At 42.9% G+C, this 22,275-nt stretch overlaps 1 protein-coding gene across 1 annotated transcript in view; it reads right to left on the bottom strand.

Moving 5' to 3' along the window:
• Positions 1 to 19,399, bottom strand: part of GAB1 (GRB2 associated binding protein 1) — a 188,841-nt gene extending 169,442 nt beyond the window's left edge. The window contains exon 1 of the mRNA XM_007944118.1: positions 19,328 to 19,399. Within this exon, the coding sequence (XP_007942309.1) occupies positions 19,328 to 19,399 (72 nt within the window). The remainder of the gene's footprint in view (positions 1 to 19,327) is intronic.
• Positions 19,400 to 22,275: the final 2,876 nt, after the last annotated feature.

Genomic DNA, 22,275 nt, shown 5'->3' with positions numbered 1-22,275 from the left:
CTTCCGAGGAGTGGCTGGTGGGTTTGAACCACCAGCCTTCTGGTTAGCAGTCAAGTGCCTTAGGCACTATGCTACCAGAGCTCCTTGGCCTCTACCCACTAGATGCCATTAATACTCATCTACCCCCAGTTGTGGTAACTACACATCCCCAGATACTCCCAAATATCTATAAGGGTGGAGACTTTACGTGTTAAAAAACCACTGCTCTACAGAGAAACACCATGAAGAAACATACATATTACTAAAATAGTCCTAGGATATGACTATTTTCTCATGCAACTTACTTCTGACATCATAAAAATCTCATGAGTTTTGCAAATATATATGGAACTCTCTAAAGGTCTATGGTTCAAACCCACAAGCTGCCCCACAGGAGAAAGATGAGGCAGTCTGCTTCCATAAAGATTTACAGCCCTGGAAACCCTATGGGGCAGTTCTGCTCTGTCCTATAGAGTCACTATGAGTCAGAATGGACTCAACGGCAGTGGGGTTTGCTTTTTTTGTTTTGTTTTGGTATATATGTATATACCAAAAACACCCAAACCTACTGCTTATATACACATATATTTATGTGCATATATGTGTTTATGTATACATATGAATATAATGTTGCTTTCCATCAAATTGATTCTGACTCATAGCAACCCTATAGAACAGAGTAGAACCGGCCCATAGGATTTTCTAGACTGTAATATTTCCAAGACTATAATATTTATGGGAGCACTGCAAAAACGGCAAGGAGGCCACATGTTCTGACCTCCTCTAATCCCACAAGAGGACAGGATTACCGGCAGTAACCCAAGGCCTATTCCTACAAGGCCAGACATGCTGCCTCCCTCCAGCCCTTTCACCAACCGTTCCTCCCAAAGCACCACCACCTCTCTCCTGGGTTCGATAATTCACTCAGTGGCCACACAGAGCTCACAGATTATGGGGTTTATTAGGGAAGCACCACAGGCTACAATTCAGGTTCAGGAAGAATGCTCAGGCTCTCTCCCAGCCCACTGTCCCTCAGCCAACAGTCTCTCACAGTCTCTTTCCCAGCAGTGCTGGTCCCTCGGTGTCTCACTCAGCAATGTGTGTCTCTTGCGTCTCTTTCCCAGCAACACGTCTCTTTCGGCAGCATGTCTTCCTCAACCAGCAGTCAGAGAGAGATCTACCTCCAGGAGGCCTCCTTTTGAGCCCGGAAGGGTGGTCAAGCTAGCCAATCACAGCATCAGAACTCTAAGCACGTGAGAGAGGGTGGGAACCTCCCAGAACATTGTATTGTGCCACGCCCAACAGAAATAACCCAGGTGGATAGCTTCAGCAATCAGGAGCTCCTCAGTTGCTCATTCTACCACTGAGTTTACAATAACTTATGGGTAGAAAAGCCATACAAAGTAATTTACTACACCGCAGGAGCAAATCACCATGTCTTTTCACCTGCAGTGCTGCTAATGGGCTCAGTTTGCAACTCAGAGCGTAACCACTGAGCCACCACGGTGTTTTCTCTCTCTTTATCTATCTATCTATCTATCTATCTATCTATCTATCTATATCAATGAATAAGGAAGACACTAGAAGAGTTGATACCTTTGAATTGTGGTGTTGGCAAAGAATACTGAATGTACTGCGGACTGCAAGAAGAACTAGCAAATCTGTCTTGGAGGAAGAACAGTTGGAATGCTCCTTAGAAGTAAAAACAGCCAGACTCTGTTTCTCATATTTTTGGTGATGTTGTCAGAAGAGACCAATCCCTGGAAGAGATCATGCCTGGTACAATAAAGGGTCAGCTAAAAAGGGCAAGACTCTCAAGGAGATGGACTGACATGGTGGCTGCAGCAATAGGCTCAAGCATAGCAACAACTGTGAGAATGGCACAGGAGTGGCAAGTTTCGCTCTGTTGTACACAGGGCACTAGAGATGCAACCAACTCAACACCACCTAATAACAACAATGTATATATAATATATATATATATGTTTTAAATATATGTCGTATTTTTCAGATTTTTTTTTTTCTACAAGCAGCAAAGTGTCATAAATGTTTCTATTGCCAGGGACTAAAATACAAAATCTTAACATGGTTTTTATGAATGATCTTTGCTAGTTTCAATCAGTTGACATATCTTGTCAACTTTACCTCCTATGTATTTCTATGTCCATATAACAGAGACAACTTACTCATCAGGCATAGTAGGCTCAGTGCCTTCAAACCAGTAAAACCAAAGCCAGTGTCTCGAGTCAATTTCAACTTATAGATACCCTACAGAACAGAAGAGAACTGCCCCATAAGGTTTCCACCTATAAATCATTACAGAAGCAGACTGCCCCATCTATTTTCCCATGGAGTAGATGGTGGGTTCTAACCAACAACCTGTCAGTTAGCAGCCAAATGCTTTAACCACTGCTACCAGAGTTCCTTACAGTACCTTTAGGGACCCACTTCACACTGCAAATTAAATGTTTTACTTTTAATTTCTTTCAAAATCATAATAAAAAATTGAATTTAATAATTAATATATAATAACAAATCCACCTTAAAATACATTCATCTTTATATCAATGTAAAATGTTTGCTGGTAGATGCCATTGAGTCAATTTTCAAATCATGGTGACCCCATATGATGGAGCAGAACTGCCCCCCAGGGTATTCTACACTGTAATCTTTATGGTAAACTTTACATGCATCATCAAAAGGAGCCTTGGTGGCATAGTGGTTAAAGCTCTCAGCTGCTAAGCCAAAGCTTGGCAATTTGAACCTACCAGCCATTCCACAGGAGAAAGATGTGGCAATCTGCTTCTGTAAAGGTTGAAGCCTTGGAAACCTTATGGGAGAAGTTCTATCCAGTCCTATAGTGTCTTTATCAACCAGAATCAAATTCATAGCAATGGGTTTTAATCTTTATGGGAGCAGATCACTAGGTCTTCCTCCTGTGGAGCCACTAGGTGGGTATGAACCGCCAACCTTTTGGTTAGCAATGTAGCACTTAACCATTGCACCACCAAAGACTCTTGATTTTTAATATTTTTATGCAAGAAGGAACCCACAAAAGTAAAAGTAGTTAGAGCTCACCAAAGTCACAATGTGTCCCTGTCATCTGAAAGGTGGGGCAAGCAATCAAATAAGCATGGTTTAATCATGTATGTTAAATGCTATTCTATGGTAGTGACAGAGCATCACAGAAGAAAACAAATGTTTCTGGACCACTACATATGTATGTATATGTGATGGTTGTGGTGGGAGTTCAGAGAAGGCTCCAGAAGGAAGACAATAAGCAGAAGTTAGCCTGGTTGAGAAGGCAGTGATGAGAGAGCCAAGAATTCCTGGAGGATAGAACACGTGCAAAAGCCCAGAGAGACAGATCACATGGGGAATTTAGGCAATTTAGTATAGCTGAAGTGAAAAGCATACATAGAGAGGGTGGCAATAAATACTACTGCAGAGACACAAAGAGCCTTGCAAGCCAAGGGAAAAAGTACGGGCATTCCTAAGAACAAAAAAACACTGCAGAACAGCTTCACACTGCAAAATAGCATCATCAGATGTGTGTTCCAGACAGGTCATTCTGGCTGCCCTGATGAAGTTTGAATGAGGCCAAGACCAGAAGCAGGGAGACTGACTGGCTGTTGAGAAGAAAGGCAAGGATAGCTTAAGCCACATAAGGGCCAATGAGCTGAGAGATATTTAGGAGGTAAAACTGACAAAATTTGGTCACTGGATGTGGACAATGAGGGAGAAAGAACTGTTAAGAACAAGCTTCTGTCTTAAACCAACGGATGGTGATACGATTTACTAAGACAGGAAACAGTAAGAGGCCTAGGTTTAGAGAAAGCATGCTAAGACCTGTTTGGGATATGCTGATTTTGAGTTGCTGTAGAGTTGGATTCGACTCGGTGGCAGTGAGTTTTGCGTGTGTAGGGTATTGAAGCAGTTAAATACAGGGAGCCCATACCAAACCAAAAACCAAACTCACTGCCATCAAGTCAGATCTGACTCATAGCAACCCCTCCATGTATCTGCTATAAAAAATGGGCTGAGATACACTCTTCAAATCACCAGCATATAATTTAGGGGCATTTAACTGAGCCTTAAGAACCATTAAAAAAAAAAAAAACAGTAGCCATGGAGTCAGTTCTCCCTCATGGAGACCTCAGGTGCTACACAGTAGAACTCCATTCCACAGTGTTTTCAATGGCTGCGACCTTTCTTCTGAGGTACTTATGGGTAGAGTCAAACAGCCAACCTTTCAGTTAGTAGCTGAGCGTGCAACCATTTGTGCTACCCAAGGATGAGTCAGAATCAACTCAATGGTGAGTTGTTTGATTTTTAAAGATTCACAGATGGGCTTTAAAAGTCAGAGAACATGCAAGGTTATAATAAATGTTTGGTTTATAATAAATGTTTGGTTTGTAAAAGGTTTATAATAAATGTTTGCATTCAATTATATGAATTTTTGTGGAACTGAAAGCTCAGCGGTTTTACCAAATTTTGAAAGGCGTTCATGACCTCACAAGGAATAAAGAACTACTAACAGAAATTAAAAGAGACTACCAAGGGCTAGCCCTAGAACCCTTTAGGACTCTAACATTTAAGAAAAGAACACGGTATAAGGTAGATACAGGAAAGACCATGTTTTGAAAAGAGGGGTTGGTAATTTTCACCACTGTAGTCAAGAGTTCCATGAAAAATAAGAACTAAAAGTATCCACTAGATATGGTAACACTGTCCTCATTGGGGCCTTTAGTGGGAGCTGTTCAGAGGAAGGCAGTGGAAAAAGGAGCAATTAAGGAATGAGGCAAATGGGAAGAGGAGGAAGAAAAGTGTACATATCTCATTTAAGAGTCCCTAAAAGGCAGGAAAAAAATCAGGTCTCACACCAGTCCTATCTTTATGAATTAAATCTATCTTTTAAGGTCTTGGTGAAATTTTTCTTGCCAACTTCATTAATCCTTCACCAAAAAAAAAAAAAAGCACTGCCATCAAGTCAAATCCCACTCATATCAACCACCTAGGGCACAGGAGAACATGCAGAATTTCCAAGGTTACAAATCTTTACAAAAGCAAAGTGCCCATCTTTCTCCCACAGAGTGGCTGGTGGGTCCAAACCAGCAGCCTTTGGTTAGCAGCTGAATGTCTTAACCATTGTGCCACCAGAACTCCTCAAGCTTTCACAGAATCCCTGAATTAACCTCTCTGTTGTGAATTATTATAGAGCTTTGTCTTGTATATCACGACTCACAGCACAAGTTGCAGTACTGAGAACATCCTGTGTCCCCTAAAACAAACAAACTCAGCCCTCCAGTCGGATCGGCTCATAGCCACCCTTCCTTGGGTTTCCCAGGCGGTATCACTATGGAAGTAGATTGCTCCTCAGAAGGAGTGATATTACCTCGGAAACCCAAAGAGGGGTTGCTATGAATCCGATCCAAATCCACGGCAGTGAGTTCACTTTTTTTTTTTAGGGGACATAGGATGTTCTCAGTACTGCAACTTGTATTATGAGCAGTGATATACCTATGTCCCCTAATAGCAGACAAATTCAAGGGTGGAGACAGTGCCCTCTCCTTCCTCCCTTTTTAAAATTCCTCACAATGCCTTGTTCACAGCAGGCATTACTCAGCGACTGAAAGGATCTGACTCGACAGGTGAGAGATCCAAATTCCAATGCTGGTCCTGCCAGAACAACTGGTTAAATTGTATGACCTCGGACAAATCAATTTGTCCCTGAGGCTAATTTTCATTCCCTGTAAAATGAGGAGGCTGAATTTTAGTGGAAAAGGAGATATGTGTAATTTGAAAAAAGATAGTCAAAATTGCTGTTGCATTTTGATGCAAATTATAGAAAATAAGACTGGATGAAAAGCTGAAGGACACTCAAACAATATATGGGTTAGAAAAGTTTGAGAAACATTGGACTAGATGATTTATAATTTAGACCTCAAAATTCTACAATTATTTGGCCATGCTGTACATAATGGGGCAATCTACTTCCATAGTGATACTGCCTTGGAAACCCAAGGAGGGGTCGCTATGAATCGGGTCCGACTTGATGGCACATAACGACGACGACTGTACATAAGGTTCTGGGAAGTGGCAGCACCCTCTATTCAAGTGTGGCTCTAACATTCCCTTTTCATAAGGGGTTCAAATATTCTCTAGGGGGAGGCTCAGATATTTTGGGCCTCAGGCAACCTCTATTCAGAGGAACTTTGTCACACCAGTGCACACCTTCTCCAGCAAGCCAGTGGGGGGTGACAATCTCACAAGCCCTTGGAAAGACACAGGCTGGTGGTGAGAGGGGATTCCCTACCCCGGTGTATATACTGTATCTAGTGCTGAAGGTATTTGACTGCTAACTAGAAGGCTGGCGGTTCAAACTAACCAGCCACTCTCCGGAAGGAAGATGGAGCGATCTACTTCCGTAGTGATACTGCCTTGGAAACCCAAGGAGGGGTCACTATGAGTTGAAATTGACTCGACAGCAGTGAGTTTGTTTTTTTTGGGGGGGGTGCAACATTTTGTATACAGCCCCCTGTATCATAGGAAAGGATACAGCTGGCAAATGAGAGTGAGATTCTAATAATTATTTAGGGGTCAGGGAAGCTTATTTATTGATAGTATAGCACAGAAGAGAGAGCTCTGGTGGTGTATTGGATAAGGCACTTGACTGCTAACCAGTAGGTCAACAGTTCAAACCCACCAGTTGCTCCATGGAAGGTAGACGGGCCATCTACTTCCATAAAGATATACAGCCTCAGAAACCCAATAGGGGTCAGAAACGACTCGATGGCAATGAGTTTGGTTTTTTGTTTTTTTTTTTAATTTGGTACATAAAGTACCACTCTATACATTTCATACACAGAAAAAATACCACCTTTGTCTTCTGTAAACCAATATCCTATTATGAACACCAAGAATGATAAGTGAAGCCATAATTTTCTTTGTAAACCAATCATATGTATATGCCTACTGTGTCTACTGTGGGTCACTGTAAACATCATCTAGAAAAATATATTAGGCTTGCTTTTCCTGATTGGAGCATTAAATGTTTATAAATTTGACCCTTAACTATTTGGCTGCTTAAAGGACCAGGGAAGAAAAAAACAAAAAAGAACTATTCAATAGCAACATTTTAATTCTGTGGCCTTTTCTTTGGAAATAAATGATCTATATCACACTCACTCACTCAGTGCCATCAAGTCAGATCCAACTCCTAGCAACCCCTTCTTGGGTTTCTGAGGCAGCATCACTACTGAAGTACTGCCTAATCTTCCTTCCGTGGAATGGCTGGTGGGTTTGAACTAACAGCCTTCTGGTTAGCAGTTAAATGCCTTAAGCACTACGCCGAAAATTACTCTGAATGCTTTGATTTCATGTAACAGCCTCACCAGGAACAAATTATCTTTCCAAATATCTTCCATTCTTACCAGTTCAGTATTTCTTGAACCTTTTCTCAACACTTCAAATAATTAAGCCTGAAATAATTAGAGAGAATGTGTAAAGTCTAATACTCCTACACAACTGTCGGGGTCAATTATAACTTTGCCAGAGGGTGGTGGTGGTGTTAGATGCCTCTGAATCGTCTCCAACTAATAGTGACCCTATGCAAAGCAGAACGAAATAGTGCCCAATCCCGTGCCAGCCTCACGGCACTTACTATACCTCAGCCCGTTGTTGCAGCCACTGTGTCAATTCATCTCATTTGCCAGAGGGTAGGGGTTTCAAATAATACCTCCCAAACCGAATGAGGTAATCATTCCTCATCAAGCACTACACAATACAAATGGAATTCAAAACACTGAAGGTAGCATTTTATTCAGTGTTTGTCACCCAAATGTCAAAGATTAAAGCACTTTTCTCCTGTAATCACTATGGTCACTGTTGAAACCAGAAACACTTTAATCTTGGCTATCACAACTTTGGCCAAGGCACTGATGAGACTTTTATGAATTGGAGCTAAGAAAGCATACCAGACACTTAATTCTTTAATTAGGTAATCATCAGGGAGGAGTTCTGCTAGTCAGAAAGTGGCCTAGCCACATTTCCCAATACAGAAGTAATTTAAAACTGCATTTCAGGAGAGAACAACAGTCTACAATCTGTGTGCAACTTTATTATCCCTATTCTTGATTACTCTGTAACTCAAAAAACTCACTGCCATCCAGTTGGGTCCACCTCATAGTGACCCCTCCTTGGTTTTCCAAGACACTACACCACCAGAGCTCCCATGTAACAGTGACATAAATTAACACCACTTTTTAGAGAAAAGGAGCTCTCGCGGTGTAGTGCCTAAGGCATGTGACTACTAACCAGAAGGCTGGCGGTTCAAATCAACCAGCCACTCCTCGGAAGGAAGGCTGGGCAATCTACTTTCATAGTGATACTGCCTCAGAAACCCAAGGAGGGGTCACTATGAATCAGATCAACTAGATGGCAGTGCGTTGTGTTGTGTTTTAGAGAAAAGGTGAAAGAATGTATGTGTGAAGATTTTGACACACATACTTTGTGACGTTTGGGGGTTAGGCTTGTATTACAGACAAGTAGGTAGAAACAAATAGAAGAAAGGGTAGGGAACTATGGGACAAGGAATGCTTTTATCTTTCTACTACTTAAAGGTTGTTAGCAAATAAAATTTTAGAGCCACTGGCTAACTGATACATTAAATACAACAATAATAAAAATATTTTCTTTATTATTGTTTATAAGATTGAGGCTTATTTCTCAATCTTCTCCTGATGCTATTGTCTTGCATTTTCATTTCACAAAAACAAGCTCTTAAACTAAAATTATATTAAACCTGATATTTAATAGCTATCTCTAGGCAATAATGGTAAACATTCATTTCAACCAAGCAGCATGGAAGTAATAAGCTATTAAGCCTTGGTGTTGACCTTTTTTTTTCCCCCCTCCTTCAGCCCCTTCTTCAGCCTCCTCTCTTCTCCCCTGAAACGTAAAATGGAATTTTTATTTTTCCCCTGTATGTAGTGTTCTTAAAGAAGAAAATATGTAACTCTTTAAAAAAAAATTAAACTAATGAGTCAAAGGAAAGGAAAATAAAGAAGGGAAAGGAAAAACAATCAATAAGATAGTTAAAACAAAGTTTAGTATTTTTCTTCCTTTGGGAAAAAAAAAAGATTTTTACACTGAAAGAAATGTTTGGACTCTCAGAATATTGTTTCTAAGTCATGGAACAATGTAACCTTCTCTTTCCCCTACCCCTCTCTTAAAACATAGTTTTTTGAACACAGAACTTAGGGAATTACCTAGGACAAGAACAAATAAATCCAAAGTAAAAAGCTGGGAGGAAAAAAACACCACCACCGTAAGAAATACTGTTCATAAAGTTGGCCTTCTTCCCAGTACATAAAAGGAAAATTTGGCTTAGAAATAATTTAAAATTTCTGAAACAAACATAAATAAGAAAATAACAATTAAATGGTAGGAAAAAAATTAACATAACTCACATTTCACCAGAAGCTCTATTCCTTTACAACTTACAACTTCTCGTGTAGTTTGCATATAGTAGCTCTGCTAAAGACAAGCACATGGAATATTTTTGTTCCAGATAATGCTGCAGGACAGGCTTGGCAGCTAAAAGTTGTAATCAGAATGCTTCAAGAGCTAATGGAACAGAGATAACAACCAAACATGCATTACAGCGCATGTCTTAACTACCGTGTACAAAGCAGGCTGTAAGACTGTCAAACGCTATTCAAAAAAAAAAACTCTCATTGCCTCGAGTCAGATCCAACTCACAGGGACCCTCCTTGGGTTTCTGAGGCAGTATCACTACAGCAGTAGATTGATTGCCCAGTTTTCCTTCCGAGGAATGGCTGGTGGGTTTGAACTGCCAGCCTTCTTCTGGTCAGCAGTTGGATGCCTTAGGCACTACGCCACCAGAACGCCTTCAAACGCTATTGTTGTTGTTATGTGCCGTGGAGTCGGCCCCGACTCATAGCGACCCCTCCTTGGGTTTCCGAGGCAGTATCACTACGGAAGTAGGATTGCCCAACCTTCCTTCCGAGGAGTGGCTGGTGGGTTTGAACCGCCAGCCGTCTGGTTAGCAAGCAAGTGTCTTAGCCACTATGCTACCAGAGCTCCCTCAAACGCTATTAGAAGGTTGTAATTCTTATATGAATTTGGTAATAAGAACTGTTCTATTAGGGAAAATTTGACTTCTATAACTAAATAACCACCAGCCACTCCTTGGAAGGAAGGTTGGGGCAATCCTACTTCCGTAGTGATACTGCCTCAGAAACCCAAGGAGGGGTCGCTATGAGTCGGGGCCGACTGGACGGCAAATAACAACAACAACAACATAACTAAATAAACTGCTTAAAATATAAAAGATTCCTTTTCCCACATAAGGCTTTCTTACATTATTTAAGGGGCTCACACATACAAGCCTGGAATTAGTCAAAAAGCTCCAGTTCATAAAAGAACTTCTCCCAACGATTCGACAGCCCTAAATTGCCATCTACAATTCATTGAGGCCCCTACAGCTAAGCAGCTGGCAAGTGAAGAGGCTACCTATTTAGTAAATGTGGAAATCCACAGTACAATGAACCACTTTTTCCCCAGGAGTAATATAAAGAAGAAAAGAATGCTAATTTTATTTCTGCTTGTAGAGGAGGAGAGGAGAAAAAAAAAGACTTGTGACTTGGTAAGTTTTCTGTACTTAGTTGACAGCCTAAGATAAAAGGAGTCACACAAACGTTGTGACTTCTATCCAAGTTCAAATGGCAAACTCAGATGGAGCTCAAGCTTGGTGGATATCAGCCACCATGTTAATGCAAGGAATGTGAAATGAAAGAAAACCCTCCATCAACAGTCAGAAGGGGTTTAATGTGATCCAATGGCGTTATTCTTTTTCCTCCGACACTAGTTGGCACACACACAACTGGGCTAAGATGGCTTCCAAAGTCCAAAATAAGACGCTAGCCCAAGGCAGCTCTGGCCCTCCTGCTGGAACTCAGGAGCAAATGAATCAAAGGCTCTTTTATTCTTCCTCCCACCAGAACATGCTCCTTCTCTGTTGTAAACTAAATGCTTGCCAGAGAGAATTATTTAGTTCAAAACAGACATAAAGAGATGTTAAATAATACACATCCTTTGGAATTTTATTAAGTTCAGGTGACTAAACAAGTTGTTTTGTTTGTTTGTTTCTAGTTTGATATGGAAAACTCACTAGTGGTCAAGTTTCCATCAGGGGCATTAGGTCATGGCAGAAACAGAAAATTCTCAAACTAGAAGTTACGGCTGGCTGACATCCAAATTCTTTGCTATGCATGAAACTGAGGTGTTCTGAAGTGTTCTTTTCACTAAGATGTCTAAACTCAACACAAAGTCATCTTTCTTCCTCTAAAACCAGTCTTCCCTTAGAAATCTGCTTAGAATTTTTGTCCCCAGCATACATCTCCACTCTTCCAAGAACACAACTTAAAATTTATTTGGGAAGTCTTCCCTGGCAGCCACCTCCTGGGGCTGCTCTCAGTCTGAACTCTTCAGCAATTATTGTATGGATCACTCATTGAGCAATTAATCATAGATGGCCTTATAACCTAAAAGCATTTCAATGTCCATGTGTTTACAAACAGATTAGAAACTCCTTAAGGGCAGGGAGTGGGCCTCCTCTCCATTGTATTCTATGTCATGGCATATTACAGAAGCCCCAGAAATGCCTGTTTATGCATTCAGTTAACAGGTATCTGTTGACAGGGACTGATTACCCAATAACCAAAGTAAGCACGTGTGTATTAGGGCATGAACAAAACAGGATCACCAGTTGTCCAAAGCAAAGATCCATAAATGCCAAGCAGATAAGACACAAGGAAAAGTGAGCACCACAGTGGAAGGGATCTGGCAGGGCACTAAATGAATTGATACCAGCTCCAGCGCATCAGAGTGTGCTAGTTGGAAATAAAGTTCACGCAGGGTCACGAGGGCACACACCAACAAGGCTGTTTAAGTTATGAGGCCCCTACCACTTCAACACCTTTGTTCACATGTCTCCTACAGTCCACTCCTGGGTAACTGATACTCCTTATCTTGGTGGGTCTCTTGCATGTATGCTATTTTTTTCTAATAAGAGGTTGGGGTGGGCTGTCAAGTTTAATTCTATCCAAAAATAAAATACAGTAATGTGTTGTAATATGTTTTCTGATCATTAAATTTTCTATGGTATCTTCTCATTTGTTCACTTGTAATTACAACATTTATTATAAAACAGGCATCAAAATTGACATGTTGTTGTTGTTGTTGTTATGTGCCGTGGAGTCGGACCCGCCTCATAGTGACCCCTCCTTGGGTTTCCGAGGTAGAGCTCTGGTAGCGTAGTGCCTAAGGCATCTGACTGCTAACCAGAAGGCTGGCTGTTCAAACCCACCAGCCACTCCTTGGAAGGAAGATGGGGCAATCTATTTCCATAGTGATAATGCCTCAGAAACTCAAGGAGTCGAGTACGACTGGACAGCACATAACAACAACAAAAAATCACTATGGAAGCAGATTGCCCCATCTTCCTTCCAAGGAGTGGCTGGTGGGTTTGAACCGCTAGCCTTCTGGTTAGCAGTCAAGTGCCTTAGTCACTACGCTACCAGAGCTCCTATGAGCTTTAAAACAAAATTGATTAAGGTAAATTTTTTATTGTAGGAAATCAACAGAATTTTACATTGACTGTTCAAACAACCAAGTTCACTGACCCATCTTTTTTTGCTGTTGTGGAATATTCCTTTCGTAGAAAAGGTGGTATATAATAAAAATCTTAGTGGCTCAAATCTACTAAAAATTGTATAATCTACTTTTGCATTCAATCAATAATATTATAGTCACATTTAAAAAGAATTTACATCGTGAGTAGCTAAAACATATACACACACCTACTCCTCACCAAGAATTATTTGACATTTTGAATTTATGACAACAGTAAAAAGTCCACTGTCTGATTATTGTACACACTAATGACGTATGTCTAGCAGTAACAAATGGTGAGTGTGAGGTGAGAGTAATGTTGGCTGTGAAGGTAAATGTGTCAGCTTGGCTGGGCCATGATTTTCAGTTATTTGTTAGTTATGTAATGATGTAATTTGGCTTAACATTATTTTCCATAATGCCTATTTCTGCATAACGACCTGGCCTTGGGAATCTAACCATGCTGATAAGTGAGGAGTGGGTATATATACATACATAACTCACATATCCCATTCGAATGAGTAAATAGAGGAGGCAGAACCACAGATTATCAGTGTTGAGGAACCTCATATGCCTTAATCCAACCCTGTTTGTTGAGCTTCTCTCTGCTCTGCACTAGGTAAAGCACCCAACCTAGTAAACATGGCAGTCAAAGGCCCTGTGCTGAAGGAGCTTGCATTCTGTTAGCAGAAATATCAGAGGGTCCCCAAAGAATGATGCCCTAGCATATATATACTAAACTGTTTATGATGAACAATTAAGTAAGATTTATTTCCTAAACAGGAGGCCTGTTGAGAAGTACCCCTTTCACCAAAGGAAATGTCTGAAAGGATAAATGTTAATCTGTAAGAGTTTAGGATCTATACCAATTGCCCTCCGCTGCCCCATTTTACAGATAAGGAAACTGAGGGTCAGAATGGTTAAATGATCATCGGGGTAGGGGCAAAGCCACGTAGAATCCTGAACACTGACACTAAATTTGGGTCCTCTAAAGTTACCTTTCAAAAAACCTTCAAAAGTAAAGCAGTAGTCTGCCTAATACAATGGCTCTTCTATCTGTAAATCTCTGTAAGAAAACAGAGTTTTGGCACTCAATGTGTATTCTGAATCTGTCTCCTCTCTGCATCCTCAAACCACAAATTATCACGTTTCAGTTACATATTTTTTATGTTGACTCCAAAATATGGATTGTCACTTAATCTCAAAAAATGCTTTATTTTATTCCTTACACATTTATTAAGCAAAATTATAGCAAAACACACAGAAATAACCAATTCAGTTGTCAACCACACTGTCCAACTCTTGTCATATTATTGTATATTGTTCAAAGATGATCTTTAAAAGAAACAATAAGAAACAGAATTCCAAAACTGCCCTCCAAAGCGACACACCTTCCTTATGGTAGTTTGTGAATCCCAAAAGAAAACAATCAGATTTAGGGATTCAGTAAGATTTGCATGCAGAGTTCCATACTTACCATTAAGCCTAGGCACAATAAAAGAATTAACTATCATTAACTCTCATAAAGGCTCAATGGAATTGTTAGTTGATGATCTTTGTTCATAGAAACAATGTTCCTGCCACACTTGAAAAGGTAAAAAGAAAACAGTAAGAATCACAAAAGGATGTTTACTAACAAGATCTCTGCAAGAAAAATTTCCTTCAACAGATAAATTATGCTCTTTCAATAACTGTAAGCAAAAGCTTCAGAATCTGTTGACTGCTGCTGGTAATGACCAGAAAAGGGGCAGGAGAGCTTCCAGACATCACAGTTTTCTTTGCTGTAGTGACACTATGGAGCAGGGACTCAGGAAATGCTTGCAAGGTCCTGGGTTGTCCTTGAACCAAGGAGATGCTGATACCCTGCATGCCCACCTTCTTTACATAAGATGTCAGCTGCCCACCTAGTGGGAGAGGTTATTTCTGTTTCTAGGCCCATTTCCAGAACCAGGAGTGCAGACAAAGAACTGGCCTATTAGTTGACAGCTGCAGAGCAGACAGAGCCCAAGCTGGGTGCAAATTAGGCATTCAAGACTTGCTCCCAGGCCAGCTGTCAGCTAATAGACCACCTTGCTCTGGCATCAGAAGCAGGTTCACCTGCTGAGGTTGCACACCTGTCCAACACTGACAGATAGGCCATGAAGCCCAAGCTTGGTGTCCAAGCTCATGGCAGGCTACAGGGAAGCTCCTCCTGCAGAGCTGCGTGGTTACCAGCCAGCCTGAAACAATCCTTTCTTTTCTGGACTTACATTTTCTCTCAGCTAAAATATCACTTCCTGATGAAGACTGGGCAATCTACTTCCGGAGAGATACCAAACCAAACTCATTCAACTCCACTGATAGCGACCCCTCCTTGGGTTTCTGAGGCGGTATCACTATCGAAGTAGACTGCTCAAACTTCCTTCCGAGGAGTGGCTGGTGGGTTTGAACCGTCAGCCTTCTAGTTAGCAGTCAAATGCCGTAGGCACTACACCACCAGAGCTCCCTCCGTAGAGATACCTCCTCAGAAACCCAAGGAGAGCTTGCTATGAGTTGGTATCAACTCGATGGCAGTGAGTTTGGGGTTTTTTTGGATGAAAATTTCACCATTATTTCAAATAAGTGATTTGTCTTTCAAAAACTCTTTAAAAATCTGAGCACCACTGCTGAATACACACTACCAAGACTTTACTCATTTTCTCAACCTAGTGACAGAGATCTGCACATGATTCACTTGAGTCAGTAATAAAAAATCAGCTGTTTAATAATTAAACAGGGCAAAAAAACAGCTATACCGTATTAGAAAAATGGAAAGAAATCATAAAATTTTCACCTCCATTTTAAGTAGATGCTTAAATATAGAGAGAATGAGACATTAGGTTTTTATCCTTTTGCAAACAAATATAGGAAAAATTTAAAAAAGAGACTAGGAATATCTCATCTTTTAATTTGTAAATAAAAATAAATCTCTTTAGGAAAGAGATTGCACTCTCTTTAGGAAATTCAAGAAAGGCTTACTATCAGGGGAACACACTGGTATATAAAGAAAACAACCCTGGTTGGGTTGACTATGAAACAGCAAACATAAAATGGAATTGTAAAAGGAAAGCATTAGGTAGCTTTAAAGATAAAGTTAAAACCATTCTGTGCAACTTAACAGCCCTTAAGGCTCATCTTAATCGGTGTTTGGACTACCTTATGAAATACTGTAAACAGTGAGACAACTGTCAAAGTCCCAAGGGTCAAATACTTCCCAACAGAATCATAATGCTCAAACTCCCTGAAGACTCATTTAATAATTACAGTACTATGCATCCAAGATATCCTTTCACAGAAAATCCATTCATCAAAAACCATTATATACCAACATTTTGCCTATTGGGTGGCCAACAATGTTTCCGTTCATCCAGAAAATAAAAGATTCTACATAAGAACAGGCACAGGAAATGCATGCATATGCATACATACTTCCATCTTTAACAGTCAAAAATTGCTTTAGCAAAAGCAATCTAAATTGGATACCTAAACCAAAAGATCAATATGACCTGGGAAAGGCAAAATCTTCTGTGCAATCTACTTAATGGTTAAAAAAACAAGACAAGCTTCATTTAACTTACCACACTGTACCTCATCCTCTCGGCCATCTCAGCTTTGAGAGCCATCCTGCTCAATGTCTTCCTGGTCTATCTCAGTGCACTCTACCACTAGTATGTAAAGAAAATGCACTAGTGTTCCACTGGGCAAGCAAAATCCAGCCCCAGCTGTTAGGCATAGTCTTCCGTCCCTCTGCTAAAAACACAAACCTGAGTCCACTGTCTCTCTAATGTCTTCCCATAATTCCGGACTACATGTAACTTGTTCCTTAAACATCTGTAGAACATCCCGATCACTCAACCTGAACATATATAATCATAAACTACTTGGCACTGTTGGCTCACTTTTCATATGTGCTGGTTTCCTCTTCCTGAAAACTCAAAAAGCTACTTGAAGGCAAAGACCAGGTCTGATGTCCCACTTCTTGGCATTCTCAACTAATATTCACAGATTCATAGAAAGTTATAATCTGAATGGACCTTTAGAGATGATTGAGACCAAACCCCATATCTGAAATAAACTAGATGAGAGTTGGTAACATTTTATAGCCCCATGAGTCAGACAAATCTGGGTTCAAATCCTGCCTCTGGCATGTTCTGGTTGTGTAGCTAGACTATTTTCTCATCTGTAAAACAGAGATAATACCTACCTCATAAAATAAGAATCAAAGGAGAAAATATATATATTATATACATACACACATGCACTTGGACTCCCCCCCTCCCTTTTTCTTTACTTTTTCTTTTTTTTTTTTTTTCGTCCTTGTTAAGATAATCTTTTTGGTTGGTTTTCTTTCTGGTTTATAATTCATTAAATTGCAAGCCCAAGAGGCAAGGGCTTTTTTTCTTTTTCCTACTGTATTTTCTACACTATGGTGTCTATTAGAGTGCTTAGTATCTTTCAAAAAAGCCATAAATTAATGTGAAAGAACACATGAAACAAATCTCTATTATCAGTACCTAGTTCTGGTAGCATAGTGCCTAAGGCACTTGACTGCTAACCAGAAGGCTGGTGGTTCAAACCCACCAGCCACTCCTCGGAAGGAAGGTTGGGCATTCCTACTTCCATAGTGATACTGCTTCGGAAACCCAAGGAGGGGTCGCTATGAGTCGGGGCCGACTCGATGGCAAATAACAACAACAACACAACAGTTCCCCATGAACTTAATCAATTATGTCTGGCTTGCTAGACTGCTAGTGGAAAGGCTGGAAAATCTAGTGGTTGGAAACCACCCAGTGGCACCTCAGAAAGCAGCCTGGCTATCTACATCCAAAAGGTCACAGCCATGATGGAGCAGTTCTAGTCTGCAGGTGTGGAGTTGCCAGCAGTCAGAATCAACTCTGAGGCAACTAACAACAGTCTTAATGTAGTCTTTCCTAAACTGTGCCTGCTCAAAACAAATATATCTCTATCTCCCTACCAACCCCCCCTCACACACACCTTTCCCTTTAGCATTAAGCTGAAAAAAGCACTGCCTCTCCCGTATTTTTGGAAGAAAAATATAGTATATTTACCAGGATATTCAGACAAACAGTGATAGGTGGAACAACAGAATTTTGAAGGAATTAAAAAACTTCTGGAGAACTTTCTTAGGATTTGTGGCATCAAGCTCTTAAATGAGAATTATTTGTATATAACAAATTCTGGCAAAAGTAAACCTGAAACTCACTAGTGAGCTGTCAGTGAAGTCAAAGATTGCACTTCACTCAATTCCATGCAAGCAAACAGTGAGTGACTAATAGGATTAACTCGAGCTCTAATACTGGATGTAGATATCCTCAAACAAGAAACAAGTTCTATTAGCACAACTGTCAGCTTCAGGTAGATAATTTACATTTGAAGGAACACAGATTTTGCTCTTAAAAATTTTACTAGAAAAATATTTGCTCCGTATGCGTAGCGCCTAAGGCACTTGACTGCTAACCAGAAGGCTGGCGGTTCAAACCCCCCCTGCCACTCCTTGGAAAGAAGGTTGGGCAATCTACTTCCTTAGTGACACTGCCTCGGAAACCCAAGGAGGGGTCGCTATGAGTCCGTCCGACTCGACGGCACATAACAACAACAACAACATGCCAAGATAAAAGTATCATTTCTTTCTTTTGCAGGAGGCAATGGCCCGCGCGCGCGCGCGCGTGCGCACGAGCGCGCGATGGGGAAGGAGAGGAGACTCCTGAAGGTGACACAGACTTCCACCAAAAAAGTTGGTTCTTTCAAGGAATATTTTTTTTCGAACAGCTAAATGAGTCGGGTCCGACTCGACGGCACATAACAACAAACAAAATAAAACGGTTTAACACTTAATTAGCATCTTGTATCAATTACACAAATAGCATTTAAGCCATGCTGATGCCCTGGGAAAGATCAGCAACACACAGAAATCCCTTTTGGCCTCAGCCATCCCCTCCCGCAGGGCTTGACAGCGCATCCAAGGCGCTCAAACACCAGCCACCAGGCTCCCCCCAGTGCCTTCCTTCCGCAGCTCTCGGGCCAAACTCCAATATTCCTCAATTCAAAACCGCGAAAATGCAAATCCTGCTAAGCAAACGGTAGAGCGCGTTAAGAACTTTTCTTTTTGCGCAGATATGAGATACTTGTGTCTAATACCAATTTCTTAACTCCACAGCCCATTCCCGGCAATCTACCTTCAAAGTAAGAGGAGAAGAAGCGTGAACCAAAGAGAGGGCTGGCGATCCCGGATGAGTTCCGAAACCTCATCGGTTTTCCTAGTGTCACCAGCCTCATAACAATTGGATGCAGACAGATATAAAGGAGAATGCTCCCCACCTTACCCCACCCCTGCCAAAAGTAAGAACAACATGCATCGGGCATTCATCTGGAAACCCTGGTCCCTCCTATGCAGCGATAAAGCCAGAAAAGTAGGCTGCCTGGAACCTGGCGGAGGAAAGTTGCTAGGCAATGTGTAAGTCAGGGCAAAAGTGTACAGCCTACAGTTTCGAGCCTGATGGGGGAAGGGGCTGAGGGGAATAGAGATGGGGATTAATAAACCCCGCGCGCGGGCAGCTGCAGCCGCCCGCCAGTCGGTTGGGGAGGGGGTGTCGGCGGCATAACCTCTACTTACATAACGCTTCAACTTTTTCTCCGGGGGGGACTTGCGGAGCCATCCCGAGCACACCACTTCGCCGCCGCTCATTATGCGCGCCTCTCAGGCCCCGGGCCGGGCAGCTGAGGGGCGGGCGGGCGCGCTCCCGACACAGTCAACGCCTGACGGGCGCACAACCGCGAGGTCCTGGCTCTCCTTGGCCGCTCACCCTCTGCTGTCGGGACAGGCGATCTCCCAGCGCGCGCTCCGCCCGCTCTCCGCGGCAGTTCTACAGATGTGAGCAGAAATGGGCTCCTCTGCTGCTGCTGACAACACTGGGAAGCGACCGCCGCGGGGCCGAGGCAGCCCCGGCCTCCCTTCAGTGCGCCTGCCTCGCCGCCAGACGCGCCGTCCCACCGGCCGCCTCAGCAGCGCTCAGGCTCAGCTGGGCCGGCGTCTTCGCGGGACTCTGTCCCGACAAGAAGCCGGAGCCTCGGTGTCTTGCGCTCCGCCCCCTCGGGACAGAACCTCCCCAGAGCGCTTTCCGAAACGCACCGATGCACGCACACACACACACACACACACACAATGCCCCGCGCGGTGCCTACTACCGCTCGCCAGCTCTCGGTTTCGGTGCGCCTGGCGCGATCCACTCCTTTCCCGTCCTGGGAAGAGGGCGGGTCACTTCTCCGCAGCGCCCGGGTAGCCGGGAGGAAAAGGGCAGCGACGAGGCTCCCGCGCGCAACCGGTGCAGAGCAGGTCCCGGGCCGCGGAGGAGCCGCCCAGTCGGCAGCGAAGCGCGGGGCTTCGTTGGGCTGCGGGCGCTGGGGAAGGCGGAGGTCCCGCCGGAGGGTGGGTTCTCTCTGGCCGCCGCGGAAGAGGGTGGGGAACAGAGAAACGAAGCGCTAGGCTGCTCGGCTGTGGGGAGGGATCCCACTGTCCCGTCCCCTCGCGCTCCTCCCCCGCCGCCTCCCCCACCCCGGGGTGCTCAGCAGGTTCTGAGCAGCCCGGGCCTTGGCCCCGATCCCTCCCTCTCTGGGCCTCCGGGCTGCTCTTCCTCCCTTCCCTCCTCCCCTTTTCAGTTCGGGCCGGGCTCCGGTTTCTGCCTAGACTTTCTCAGAAACTCCGCGGGAGCGCTCCAGCCAAAACAACAAGGGCTGGGGGGGGAGGAGGAGATGGAAGGAGGGAACGAGCAGAGAAGGGAGGGAACCAGTGTCCGAGCAGCACCCTGGGATCTGTAGTTCGGAAAGCTAGAGCGGGCTCCTTGGCCGCCTCTGGCGGTGTTGGCCAGAGTCCCCAGAGTACTCCTCAACCGACAAAGCGGCGGAGGCCTCGGCTAGGGTAACCCTGGCGGGGCTCGTGCCGGGGTACGAGCGGGGAATGTTCAAATGTTCAGTCCAAGGTTTGCCATCTTGACTTAACCCGGCGCCAGTTCGGGGTGTATGTGGTTTGTGCCGGTCTAGGGTTTTCGGGGTTTTTTGTTTTTTCTGTTTGACAGCGGGTGAAACAAAACAGCCCGGAGGCAGACCGCGGCGCGATGGGGAGGCAGTAGCTCCGTCAGTCCCCTCCGCGAGAGATCTAAGAGCTGAGATTCAGAAGGAGAGAGAACTGGGAACAGGGAAGCGCGCCATGGCAATCTGGGGACTCACCGAGGTTGAGGTGATGGTCTCTAGCAGCGCTGGGCAAGTGACAGGAGCACATTACTGGGCCAAACGATTTGATTATATTTATCTCTGGGACATATTTAAAATCTTACACCCCATTTGTCGTCAGTTTTCTTCCACTTTGTCTTGTGTTTACAGAAGAACAATCCCTGCCTGATACGGTAGGCTAGAAAAGGGAAAGTTACTGGATGGCCTGTTCTGCTTACCTGTTCGCGTGTGTTTTACAATTGTTTTACTTGGTTCTGAGCTTAACATGACCCTGTAACATAAATGTACTGCATTTTCCAATTTATTGATTAAAGTCCCAAAACAAATTTTAGAAGGCTGTTGTAATTTGCCGTCAAGTCTGTTTGGACTCATGGCGACCCCATATGTGCAGAATAGAACTATGCTTCTTAGGGTTTTCAAGACAGTGACCTTTCTAACGAAGATTGCTTCTGCTTCTGAGTGGATTTGAACCTCCAACCTTTCGTCTTAAACCTTTGTGCCACCCAGAGACTCCCATAATTTTAGAAGGCAATATAGATAACCAGATAAAAGTTGTAAAGTAGGAGATAAGTGAGTATCTTAAAACATCACCTCAGGCATTTTCTTAATACATAACACTCATATTCAGGAATTTCTCTGAGTTTCAAAATGTGTAATTGTAATGGGGAAACTAGTTAGGTGTACTGCACTCATGGATGGAGTGCATAGAGAGTATAAACAAAGTCAGTATACGTACAGATTATGATAAATGTGCTCTGATGGAAGTAAACACAGTAAGGTGAAAGAGTAACAGGTGGACTAGATCAACTAGGATGAGGAGTGGGGAGGAAGTTTTTAGCCAGAGGCTTGAAAGATGTGAAGGGAGAGGAGAATCAAGTTTGGTTTACGGAAGGATAAAAGAGGGAACCATAAAGAGAACTGGAGAGAGAAAGAACAAGCAAACAAGTAACTTCATAAAGCCAAAAATAACAAACCAGTTGCCTGGGTTGATTCTGACTCAGGTAGACCCCATGGATGTCAGAGTGCAACTGTTCTTCATAGGGTTTTCAATGGCTGATTTTTCATATGAAGGTCACCAGGACTTTCTTCTAAGGCATCTTTGGGTGGACTTGAAACACCAACATTTTATTTAACTGCAGCCACACACATTGCACAACCACAGGGTCTCCTGGTTACTTTATAGTGAGCCCAAATGGAGCTCCTTGGGCACCTGGAAGTGGGGATAAGGAAAAGTCCTAAGGAGGGTGAAGGAGACTGTTGAATTGTGCAAGCCCCAGACTCCTAATCTAGAGCATTGATAAATGACACCTCCACTGCACAAACATGAATGGCTTT

The sequence above is a fragment of the Orycteropus afer genome, unplaced genomic scaffold (genome assembly GCF_000298275.1).
Source record: "Orycteropus afer afer isolate SDZICR_OR568_19922 unplaced genomic scaffold, OryAfe1.0 scaffold00120, whole genome shotgun sequence".
Classification (NCBI taxonomy): Eukaryota; Metazoa; Chordata; class Mammalia; order Tubulidentata; family Orycteropodidae; genus Orycteropus; species Orycteropus afer.
Note: the sequence above shows the minus strand (reverse complement) of the source record. Positions and strands in the feature narration are given on the sequence as shown.